Source organism: Felis catus, chromosome C1, assembly GCF_018350175.1.
Source record: "Felis catus isolate Fca126 chromosome C1, F.catus_Fca126_mat1.0, whole genome shotgun sequence".
Lineage (NCBI taxonomy): Eukaryota > Metazoa > Chordata > Mammalia > Carnivora > Felidae > Felis > Felis catus.
Genome location: NC_058375.1, coordinates 53,983,840 through 53,997,104, shown reverse-complemented (window position 1 = coordinate 53,997,104; position 13,265 = coordinate 53,983,840). Strand labels below are relative to the sequence as shown.

General features: G+C 39.4%; 1 protein-coding gene across 5 annotated transcripts in view; it reads right to left on the bottom strand.

Annotated features, from left to right (window-relative positions):
- Positions 1-13,265, bottom strand: part of DNAJC6 (DnaJ heat shock protein family (Hsp40) member C6) — a 150,984-nt gene that overhangs the window by 30,313 nt on the left and 107,406 nt on the right. For all 5 annotated transcript variants that reach the window (XM_023258786.2, XM_011284948.4, XM_003990160.6 and 2 more), the window contains 2 exons: positions 5,066-5,188; positions 363-496 (listed from right to left, as the gene is read on the bottom strand). In XM_023258786.2, the coding sequence (XP_023114554.1) occupies positions 363-496; positions 5,066-5,188 (257 nt within the window). The remainder of the gene's footprint in view (positions 1-362; positions 497-5,065; positions 5,189-13,265) is intronic.

The window sequence follows — 13,265 nt, the reverse complement described above, 5'->3', positions numbered from 1 at the left end:
GAAGGGGAAATTATATAAGAGAAAAGAAGGGGTGCCTGGGTGACTCAGTCAGTTAAGCATCTGACTCTTGATTTTGCTTCAGGTCATGATCTCATGGTTCTTGGGATCAAGCCCCACGTCGGGCTCTGTGCTGACAGCATGGATCCTGCTTGGGATCCTCTCTCTCCCTCTTTTTCTGTCCATCCCCCACTCACACTTTCTCTCAAAATAAATAAACATTTTTTAAATAAATAAATAAGAAAAAAGAAGAAACTGCAAGTAACAGAAGTATAATAAGTCAATTACCTAAAAAGGGTTTCCCTTTTCTTAAGGGCACAATACCAGTTAGAAATTGTGCCTACCCTGCATCTAGCTTACTTTACCTCCTGTGGGATGGCGACAGTCCAATTCCGGGTCGCTTTGCATATAACAATCGAACGGCTGGGCCAGGAGTAGAGTAGAGATTACAGAAAATGAACATAGCACCAACCAGAATTGACGATGCTGCCCGTCCATCCTGCCAAGGAAGATACATAAACCTGTCACAAACATGGCCCAGTCAGCCACTCACCACAGAGAATGGCTGTACTTGCAGTTAAAAGAGGGAAGAGAGAATGGGGAGAATTCTTCTTAACAGAATGATTTTCAGTTCAAAATTATTCACCTGAGGGTGCCTGGGTGGCTCAGTCACTTAGGTGTCGACTCCTGATTTCAGCTCAGGTCATGATCTCGCAGTTCGTGGGATCAAGCCCTGCACTGGGCTCTGCACTGACAACACAGAGCCTCCTTGGGATTCTCTCTCTCTCCCTCACTCTCTCTCAAAATAAGTAAATAAACTTAAAGTAAAGTGTGTTCACTTGAAAACCAAACTCTGTCCCAAGCACTTCAAATCACAAAGCAGCAAGGAAGGCTTATTCTTAGGGTAAAACTGACTGTCTACTAACCTAAGAAACCAAGCAACATAAATTTGATCTGCATATATTTATGGGAAAATAGTCTAATCTTCAAAGTAACTTTGGACTCATAGGATCAGAACTAGTAGTTGAGGTCTCTTGGTTGCAAGCCGGGTGTAGAGTTCACAGATTAGGCAAATACTGCTCTTTGGAATATGCTATGTATATATTTTACCCAAAGTATGTTTCTAGATTCATACAAAATAAAGAAGCTTCACATGATTCAACCACATTCAGTGGAGAAATACATGTAACATTCCTAATAGATGGTGGCCCAGGCTCTTCTAGAACACTCTGAGTGACAGGAGGCTTGTTGCTACTTGAAGAAACCAAGCCCAGCCCAGCTTACAAAGTTCTTCTTTATCCTGAATATGTTGAGTTGAAGTCTATTCCACTCAATGATCCTCGTTTTTTCTTCTGTCAGGAAGGAGTAAACCTACTTCTTTCTTCCTGGGGTAGCCTTTCACATATCTGAAATACCCTCCCCTTCCACCAACTCTTTCATTTTACAGGTTAAAGGCACACCCAATCTGTGACGGTTAATTTTATGTGTCAACTTGACTGGGCTGAGCGATGCTCAGACAGTTGGCAAAACATTACTTCTAGAATTGTCTATGAGAGTGTTTCGAAAAGAGATCAGCATTCAGGGTCCTTGGGTGGCTCAATCAGTTAAGTGTCTGACTTCGGCTCAGATCACGATCTTGAGGTTTGTGGGTTCGAGTCCCACACAAGCTCTGTGCCGGCAGTGTGGAGCCTCTGTGGGATTCTCTCTCTCTCTGCCCCTCCCCTGCTCATTCTCACTCTCTCACTCAAAAATAAAATAAACATTAAAAAAATTTTTTTAAGAGATCAGCATTTGACTCTGAGTAAAAAAAGATGTACTCTCACCAATGTGCATGGGCATCACCTAATCTGTTGAGGGTCTGAATAGAACCAAAAAGCAGAGAAAGGGTGAATTTTCTATCTTCTTGAACTGAGATGCCTACCTTCTTCCCTGGGACATCAGAGCCCCTGTTCTCAGGCCTTGGACTCAGACTGAGTTACATCACCAGCTTTTCTGGTTCTCTAGTTTGCAGACAGCAAACAAATTGTGGGACTTCTCAGCTTCTGTAACTGTGTGAACCAATTCCTATAATAAATGCATTGTATATTGGTTCTGTTTCTCTAAAGGACCCCAACTAATATATAATTTCTTTGATTCTTCCTCACTTGATATTCCATTTTAAGAAACATCATTTGGTGAAGTTTCTCTGAACAGACCCATTTTAAAACAACAACCTTAAATGTGCTACCCAGATGTGAAGTGTAAAATATGAGGTGCACTCCAACCAACTAGAGAGGAAATACCATCTCCTTTATTCTGGACACTATGCTTTTACTAACATAATCCTAGGCCAAACTAGTTTATATGCAGGCTAAGTCACACCCTAAGCTCTTATTGATTTTCCTATCTACTAAAACCCCTAGTTCTTTTTCAAATGATGTGTTAAGCTAAGAGACAAATATATTTAATCTTTTACAACAAGATTCAGGACTTCACATTTATCCTGTGTTTAATTTCACATTCTTAGTTTCCGTTAAACAACCAACCTGCAAAGGCTTTTAAAATCCAGATTCATTATATGACCCTCCCATTTCTGAGAAATACTGGAAGCTTGATCTTCACATCCTCATCACTGCTTTTAATTAAAAGGGCAACCAAACGCAACCTTCTCCTGGGAAGATGCTGGTCCATTAATCACCTACCTTTGGAAGCAAGTACTGAGCCACAATCCAACTAGATGTATAATAACCTAGCCCAAATTTCTCTATCTTGATTATAGGAAATTGGGAAATACCGTGCAGGAATACAATAAGCTATCCCTATTAGTCTATTGGTCTTGTAAAAGTTCAGCTGTTTTGATATGCACATTCATAATGAACCAATGAAGACTCCTTTTCCCTAAGAGTTTAAAATCATCTGTGCAAAGATTTATATTAGACTTTTGCCTTAAAGTGCCATCAGGTTCACCAGCCTGTAACTTTCCAGGATCAACCTCCTCCGTATTTTGGAAAAACTCTCCTGTCTTTGTTTGCCTGGCACCTCTTCTTCCTGTTTCCTCATATTACATAAGGAATCCATGATTGCTTTTCCAAGTGCTCTCAGCATTCTGAGACATAATTTAAGTCTAGAGAGTGGATTATTTTTAAAGTACTGTGAGGCTCTTTTACTATCTCACTACCTATCAGCTCTGTCTTAATGATCATTGTTACTACTGTCCTAGCCTGACATTTGCTCCCCTGACAAAGAAAACAGAATAAAAGAGTTAAGATTATATCATGTGCCTCAAGCATTTGTTATTGTCCTTATTTCAAGGACAGGTTTTTCCTTTAAGACATTTTTCTTAATCTTAATTTTTAGATTTAGCCTTCCTGAAATTCTTAACTGATTCATGGTCCTTGGATGTGTCCCCTTCCTTTTATCTACCATGCAAATCTTTTTAACAGTTTAATTAGTTTTTTATTAAAAGATGAGTATATGCTTATTATTTTTAATAAAACAGAAATATATATGACAAAAGTAAAAGCTCCCATTTCCAGCTTCCATTCCATTTCCCAAAGACTTGGTGCAGATGTCTGACTCATGCGTACCCTTTTTCAGTGAGCTAGAGAGCAGCAATGGTGTCATAATCCTTTGCTTCTTTTTCTTCTTCATTGGCTTTTTATTCTTCAAGATTGTATCATAAGAACTGGAAGCCTCTTCTCTCTCTTGAGCCATCTTCCCTTACAAAGCTGTCAGACTTTGGCTCTCTGAACTTTTAGAAATTTCTTGCGTGAAGAGAAAATCACCAAAGTGCCTAAAGCTGCTTAGTCCCTGAAAGGAATCTGTTCTGTTGCACAATCTGTTGTGCCTCCGACAGGAAAACCCTTTGGCCGTTCGTGGACATGAAATTTTTCCTTTGTTGCCAAGAGTTTGGGGATGTGAGATGGAAAGAAGAAAATATGTTCTTTCACTTTCCTCCTCTTTTAGCCAACTGGCTCTCAAGAAGGAGGGAGAAGATCATCAAGTAATCACATAGCAAAAAAAAAAAAAAAAAATACACCCTGAAGTTTACAGAAGAATGAGTAGGGGTGCCTGGGTGGCTCAGTTGGTTAAGCGTCTGACTTCCGCTCAGGTCATGATCTTGTGATCTGTGTGTTCGAGCCCCGCATCGGGCTCTGTGCTGACGACTCAGAGCCTGGAGCCTGTTTCAGATCCTGTGTCTCCCTCTCTCTATGACCCTCCCCCGTTCACATTCTGTCTCTCTCTGTCTCAAAAATAAAAAAACCTTTTTTTTTTAATAATAAAAAAGAACGAGTAATTCCAGTATTTATGCTCAGATTCCACTTGTGTGTTCACTTGATCATGTATTCAATCATTTATTCAAGCCTCTCAGACCTGGGGTGCAAAGGTAAAGGAGACACAGTTCTTGCCTGTGAGATGCTCACAGTCTAGTAGGAAAACAGGCACACCACCAGATCATGATGATGCAGTATATTAGATGCCACAGAAGACATTCAGATATACAATGGGAATGTCCATACAGTGAAAATACTCAAGAGTCAGAAAGAGTTTTACCAGATGTTGACTTTTAAACAATAGGTAAGAGGCCACCAGAGAAGAGTTGGGGGAAGGGACTCTAAGAAGTCAGTGGTCGGAAAATTCATCAGTCCCACTAGAAATTGCTGTAAAATACAATCAATCTATGTGACTACTTACAAAGGCATAGGGGTCTTCTTAACTTCATTTTCACTCAAAAACAAAAAGATAAATATTCCAATGTTTTTATCAATTTCATTCACACAGAACTCAATGGTATTTTTGCCTGTGTACCCACAGTCCTCGTTTCTACCTCTTTTATAATACTTAGCACATTGTAGAGGCCCTGTATTACGTGTATGTATCTGCCTCTCTCACTATTACTCAAGCTTTAAGGCAAGAAGAATAAATTCTTCCCTCATTTTTATATCCCTCACATCCCCTAATTCCTAAGTAGGGATTCAAAAAGCTTATTCAGCTTAAATGTTACCTGTTCACCAGCCTCTATAGAGCCAGCTGTATTTGGCCAAACCAAACCCAACTACCACAAATGACAACAACAAAGGTTACTCACCAAGCAGTGGACAACACAGACGTTTTTGGGATTCTGTAGTAGCCAATTATACATATTCCGACACACAGCAAAAAGGTTGTGCAGACTGGGGGCCTGCCTAATGGGCCAACTGCATTCTGAGACCTAAGGGAACAGAGCAAAAGGAAATGAATTCCCCAAGTGACTCCTCTCCATACACAGCTATCACACTAAACAACTTCTGGAATATGATACCACATTCTCTTTTAATATAGCCAGGAAGAGGTGTGAACAGGGTTCAAACACATAAAGAAGAGTTGTTTAATATAGCAATTTCTTAGTTAAAAGATTCCATTCCAGTAAAGGTATAAAAACAAATTTTGAGGTATATTTTAAATTAAAAATAGACCATTTAAACTACATATTTGGATTTTTTTTTAATCCTGTAGGGTTACAATGCATTTAACTTCTATTAAGAATACAATGTTTTGACCTGCCTATTGGATACTTAATTATAGTATTATCTTATAAATCCTGCACTATCCCTAATTTTATTCCAGCTGTCATGAGAACATGAAAAGAGCTGCAGAGTGAGCCAAACTACACTTGCTCAGAGCTCTTATTTCTTTCTGTCTTACTGAAGGAATCCACAACACCATGGGCAACCTTCAGTATTTTCACTCATCTAACACACGTGTTCATTTAACCCATTACAGAGCATCGGCAATGTTCCTGGAATTCTGTTTGGCTCTGAGCAGTATCACAATCGTACAAGACCGGTATTAACATGATGTCCATTCTGCAGATGAGAAAACAGACTCTCAGAGTCTGTCTTGTCTAGAGTCATGCTGCCAGTCAGGACCAGGAGAGCAACCCAGGTCCTCTGAGTATAAATCATTGCGGGACAAGACTATACTGGTAGAGATTATCATTTGCCTCAAAATACTAGGTATGAGTCCCAAATGATTAGATATTTACTAATTTAGATAACAAAAAATGAGAAGTTTAGACTTGAACAAACTCTGTGACCTCTTTTAACCTTTTTTTTTTTTTTTTCAAAAATGTGGTGAGTGGCACCTACCTACCCGCCTCATAGGGTGTGGTTAGTACATGAGGATGTATTTCAAGGGCTCAGCCCAGTACCTGACATGCACAAAGTGATTAAGGAATATTAGCTATTATCATCAGTATCAAATCCGGTAACTGCCAGTACAAAGCCCTGAGTTCAGATAAAGCCAGCTATGCTTGAATAAAATGAATAAAATCCCATATGGCAAAAAAGCAGACTGAAGGGCCAGATCATTCAAGGTCCTGTTAGCAGCTGGGAGAATATTTAAGAAGGAGTGACTCTCATCTGTATTTTCCAAAGACCTCTTAAGCCAGTGCGGAGAATGGATGCGGATGACATGAGAGTAGCCGGGGGGAGCAGTCAGGAGGCTGCTGAGGAGCCCAAGTCAGGAATGATGGCGGCTTAGGCTGGTTGCTAATGTAGGGAATTCTGAAAAAAGACTAGATTTTATATGGATGGTGTCATCAGAAAGTACTCTGCAACACTACTGGCCTAAACAACAACAACAACAACAACAACAACAACAACAACAACAACAACAACAACGAATATCTCAAATCCCTAATGTTTAACAGTGGGCAAAGGGAGGCAGGAGCAATCTATTGGTTCACCCTTTTCTGGTAACCAGATAATCGCTAGTCAAGTTTCTCTCTCTGGGGATGCCAAGAAAGCCCATTTTTTTGGTTAATTTGTACCTTTTTCTACAAAATGATTGTAGGGTAATGGCAGGGGTGCTTCCAGGTACTCACTTACCTATACCTTTGGCAATGACAGGTATGGCTTACTAAACAAAGTAGTTGAAATGCTTGACACAGCTACTAAACAATCCAGGGTGACCCACTACTGGGCCTCTGCCAGTTTAAACTCCGGAACAGCTTGCCCCTTCTACCCAACATGAATTAAGACTGTTTCTGGCCCATTCTTTACCACCAAATGGATTCCCTGCTGCTGTGTTCTCAAGGAACAGAAATGATATATTGGTTTAAAAAAAAAAAAAAAAGAAGAGTTGGTAAGATAAATTCTGCCATCAGGGAAATAACAAAATGTACACTTGTACAAGCTGCTTCTTGTCTGCAATGCTTTTCTTCCCTTAGTAAATTCATATTCATCCTTTAAAACCCAAGTTCAAGTGCTCTTTTGTTACTGACAGTTTCTCTAACACCCAGAGGCAGAAATTAGTTACCTTACTTCTTCGTACCCATGTCCTTGTCCATTTTCATCTATTACAGCTTTTATCAGTAGAGCACCATGGTTAAACCCACAGGCCGGGTTTTCACCTTTGCTTTACCACTTATGATCTGATTAACTGTAGTCAAGTTTCTGATCTCTTGGAGCCCCAATCTCTTGTGTGTAAAGTGAAAATGGACATTACAAGAGTAATGAGAATTAAGTAGAGCAACATAAGCGCAGTAAATGCCAGCGTATTGTCAAACTGTATTCAAATTAATTGTTTACCTCTGTCGCCCCCTCTAGACACTAGGCCTCACCAGAAGAGACACCATAACTTACTCGTTTTGTAACCCCAGAGTTGTTGTGTTAGTTGAATGGAAGATGCTCAGTATTTGCTGAGTGAACGAATGATTGAAAGAACAAAGGAATGAACCCCATTTGGCAATCGCTTCTCATACTAAGATTTGTCTACAGGTACAATATCTCAAGGAAGGGGCAGATGAATCAAATTAGCTGTTGTTGTAAGTTGGAATCATGGAAAAGTATGAAACAATTGCTTTTCCAGACAGTATTTTTAAACCTTTTAGAAACTGTATGTCAACCATACAAACACTAAATGTCAATATCTGTAATGAGTCTCAGCTAAAAGTTGGCTAAATTGTTCTCAGCACAAAAGGCTAAAAGCTCCAGAATCATTAAATCAATCAAGTAAATAATATTAATTTAAAGTACTCCATAATTACATATTTACTCGATCTATAATTATACACCATTAAGCAAACATACAATTAGAATTTTTTAAAAGCATGTACTCTGTCTAAAAGGGAAAAAAACACTAAAGCATAAACAAAACCAAAAAAAAATTTTAAGGAATTCAATCACTGTAAGCTATTTTTGTGTCTCCCTGGGGTTCCCAGGTTCAGGCAATAAGCAGCACAATCCTTGGGCATGTGACACTTCATGATGCCATCTCCAGTCTCTCTAAACACCTCCCAGAGCTGCCAAGCATCAGAAAATGCCATATGGATTACAGGCTGCCATGATACCACCCAGTTGGGAAAGAAGCCAAAACAGCACCACAGCCGGATGCCATTTGATTTTTCTCTCTCCATTGCCACAAGCATGGGCTCATCGATGGCAGAAGCATCCCACCTGCCAAGCACAAGAGCAAAAGGTACTACAGAGAATCAGACTCAAGAGCCATACCACATTTTAAGAATCTACACCATTTTTGGAAAACAGGGGGATTTTAGTCAATCATTTACTGTGGCATTTTAGTATTACTAACATCAATCATAACTACCACTTACCGAATGCTTACTATAGGGTAGACACTGCTATCAAGTTTATTCATTATGGCAAAACTACAGAAAAGAATTTCTAAGTATTTGCAAGGTAGGTATTCGTATTGTCATCCCCATTTCATACAGGAGAAAATGGTATCTCGGGTGAAGTGAAGAGATTTAACCAGGAAGAGGAACAGCTGAGATGTGAACCTAGGGTAATTTTTAAAGCTTAAAATTGTCATCTCAATAAAAATTACTGATAAGACTCATGTACTTTCTATTATATCACACTGTCTGATGGTGATTATTAACTGCAATTCCACCTCACATTTGTGGGTGGTTATGGCTTCCAGTGATGGCCATATTTTCAGTTTCCTTAAAACTGAAGCACGGTGGCAGAGGGAGAGATGAAGTATAACCTGTAAAGTCACCTCTCACCAACCAGCAAACCACAGCAGAAACAACTGGGAGCTCTGGTGACCTCTGGTGAGCTCTGGAAGGAAAAGGAAAGCAAACAAACAAAAGATGGACCTTTAAGTAAGTTCAAATTGATAGCATATTTCCCAAAAATCAATTTGTTCTCAAAAGGGAAGAAATCCTGCAAGATTATGTAGTTTAGAAACAATCAAAATGAAGGAAAAGTCTAAAGGAATCAGCTGGGTTTATTTTTTTATGCTATTAACAGGGCTCCTTCAGCATAACTTTTCTTCCTGGTTGAGAGGAGGAAGGACACTCCAAGTGGTGCTGGAGTGCGATCAGAACGTAAGAACTTTAGGACCAGGCAACATGCAGTGGCCATTCACCTGGTTTTCTACTTCTTACCAACAGCAATACCAAGAAATGTGTAAAGCAGTGGTTCCTGATATTCTGAGCAGAGCTCAAAACCTGTGCAGAAAGTGAACCAGTTTACATGCACCTACAGAGTGGATGGGTACAGTGTTTATTTGGGAGATGATGGAAAAGGTTTGGGTATAGACAGTAGTGATGGTTACACAACATTGTGAATGTATTCAATGTCATTGAACTGTACTCTTATAGGTTGTCAAATGGTTAAGTTTGTGTCATGTATAGTTTACCATCAAAAAAAAAGTGGGGTGCTAGAAGAAATGGTTAAACTCTCTGAAGCCCATCCATGGATCTAAATACACAGGTGGACCCATATTTCTTTAACTCAGATCAAGAATACCTGTTTTAGATAATGCATCTCATTGGTCTCCAGGACTTTACTGTCAACATTGGTAATTTTTATTTCCTCAAGGTGGAAACTGGCTAAGAAGACTAAACAAACAAACAAACAAACAAAAAACTAATGTTCAATACCTCTTGTGCAGTTCTGAATAGGCACTCTAGCACACTGCTTTGAAAGCAGGGCAATCTGGCATATATTGAGTTGGGGTCTCTGCTAAAAATGGAGACTAAATATGAATCCTATTCTAACATTCCGTTACACATGCAAATCCTAAGAAAGCTGCTATTTGATTATTTCATCCAATTCCTGTCAAACCATGTGGCTTCTAAGCATAAAAGCTAATCAAAATATAGAATGACTCCCCTCAGCAAAGTGAAATCTTCATGGAAACAGCCTGTCTCTGCCACCACCACCGTATTCCAAAACACATATCACACAATAAAATGTAAAGTGACTTAGTTCAGGGCTCAAGACACAGGGATATAGACAGAGCTGGACTCCTATGAGTCTACAAATAAAACCAGTCTCATGTTTGGTCTTTTCCAACACTGGTATTTATGGAAGAGTCTGCCACCTACATTAATTTTTAAATTTTTAAAAAAAGATTTAAGTAATCTCTACATCCAACGTGGCCCTTAAACTTACAACCCTGAGATCAAGAGGTGTATCTTCTACTGATTGAGCCAGCCAGGCACCCCATGCCATCTACATTTATTAAAATAAGATTTGGAAAACTTCCAAACTCTTTCTATGAAGCCAGCACTATCTTGATTCCAAAGCCAGACAGAGACCCCACTAAAAAGGAGAACTATAGACCAATTTCCCTGATGAACATGGATGCAAAAATCCTCAACAAGATATAAGCCAACCGGCTCCAACAATACATTGAAAACATTATTCACCACGACCAAGTGGGATTTATACCTGGGATGCAGGGCTGGCTCAGTATCCGCAAAACAATTAATGTGATTCATCACATCAATAAAAGAAAGGACAAGAACCATATGATCCTCTCAATAGATGCAGAGAAAGCATTTGACAAAATACAGCATGCTTTCTTGATAAAAACTCTCAAGAAAGTAGGGATTGAAGGAGCATACCTCAAGATCATAAAAGCCATATATGAACGACCCAACACTAATATCATCCTCAATGGGGAAAAACTGAGAGCTTTCCCCCTAAGGTCAGGAACAAGACAGGGATGTCCACTCTTGCCACTGTTATTCAACATAGTATTGGAAGTCTTAGCCTCTGCAATCAGACAACACAAAGAAATAAAAGGCATCCATATTGGCCAGGAGGAGGTCAGACTTTCACCTTTGGTAGATGACATGATACTCTATATGGAAAACCCAAAAGATTCCACCAAAAAACTGCTAGAACTGATTCATGAATTCAGCAAAGTTGGAGGATATAAAATCAACGCACAGAAATTGGTTGCATTCCTATACACCGACAATGAAGCAACAGAAAGAGAAATCAAGGAATCGATCCCATTTATGGTTGCACAAAAAACCATAAAATACCTAGGAATAAATCTAGCCAAAGAGGTGAAAAATCTATACACTGAAAACTATAGAAAGTTTATGAAAGAAATTGAAGAAGACACAAAAAAATGGAAAAAGATTCCATGCTCCTGGATAGGAAGAACAAATATTGTTAAAATGTCAATACTACCCAAAGCAATCTACATATTCAATGCAATCCCTATCAAAATAACACCAGCATTCTTCACAGAGCTAAAACAAATAATCCTAAAATTTGTATGGAACCAGAAAAGACCTCGAATAGCCAAAGCAATCTTGGAAAAGAAAACCTAAGCAGGAAGCATCACAATCCCAGATTTCAAGCTATTCTACACAGCTGTAATCATCAAGACAGTATGGTACTGGCACAAAAACAGACACTCAGATCAATGGAACAGAATAGAGAACCCAGAAATGGACCCACGAATGTATGGCCAACTAATCTTTGACAAAGCAGGAAAGAATATCCAATGGAATAAAGACAGTCTCTTCAGCAAGTGATGCTGGGAAAACTGGACAGCGACATGCAGAACAATGAACCTGGACCACTTTCTTACACCATACACAAAAACAAACTCAAAACAGATGAAAGACCTCAATGACAGGAAGCCATCAAAATCCTTGAGGAGAAAGCAGACAAAAACCTCTTTGATCTTGGCCGCAGCAACTTCTTACTCAACACGTCTCTGGAGGCAAGGGAACAAAAGCAAAAATGAACTATGGGGACCTCATCAAAATAAAAATGTGAAGGAAACAATCAGCAAAACTAAAAGGCAACGACAGAATGGGAGAAGATATTTGCAAATGACATATCAGATAAAGGGTTAGTATCCAAAATCTATAGAGCTTATCAAACTCAACACCCAAAAAACAAATAATCCAGTGAAGAAATGGGCAAAAGACATGAATAGACACTTCTCCAAAGAAGACAGCCAGATGGCCAACCGACACATGAAAAAATGCTCAACATCACTCATCATCAGGGAAAGACAAATCCAAACCACGAGATACCACCTCACACCTGTCAGAATGGCTAACATTAAGAACTCAGGCAACAACAGATGTTGGCAAGGATGTGGAGAAAGAGGATCTCTTTTGCATTGTTGGTGGGAATGCAAGCTGGTGCAGCCACTCTAGAAAACAGTATGGAGGTTCCTCAAAAAAACTAAAAAGAACTGGGGCGCCTGGGTGGCGCAGTCGGTTAAGCGTCCGACTTCAGCCAGGTCACGATCTCACGGTCCGTGAGTTCGAGCCCCACGTCAGGCTCTGGGCTGATGGCTCAGAGCCTGGAGCCTGTTTCCGATTCTGTGTCTCCCTCTCTCTCTGCCCCTCCCCCGTTCATGCTCTGTCTCTCTCTGTCCCAAAAATAAATAAACGTTGAAAAAAAAAATTAAAAAAAAAAAAAAAACTAAAAAGAACTACCCTACAACCCAGCAATTACACTACTAGGAATTTACCCAAGGGATACAGGTGTGCTGTTTCGAAGGGACACATGCACCCCCATGTTTATAGCAGCGCTATCAACAATAGCCAAAGTATGGAAAGAGCCCAAATGTCCATCGATGGATGAATGGATAAAGAAGATGTGATATATATACACAATGGAGTATTACTTGGCAATCAAAAAGAATGAAATCTTGCCATTTGCAACTACATGGATGGAACTGGAGGGTATTATCCTAAGTGAAATTAGTCAGAGAAAGACAAAAATCATATGACTTCACTCATATGAGGACTTTAAGACACAAAACAGATGAACATAAGGGAAGGGAAACAAAAAGAATATAAAAACAGGGAGGGGGACAAAAGAGAAGAGACTCATAAATATAGAGAACAAACTGAGGGTCACTGGAGGGGGTGTGGGAGGGGGGATGGGCTAAATGGGTAAGGGGCACTAAGGAATCTACTCCTGAAATAATGGTTGCACTATATGCTAACTAATTTGGATGTAAATTTAAAAATAAAATAAAAAATAAAATAAAATAAGATTTGGTTTATGTTG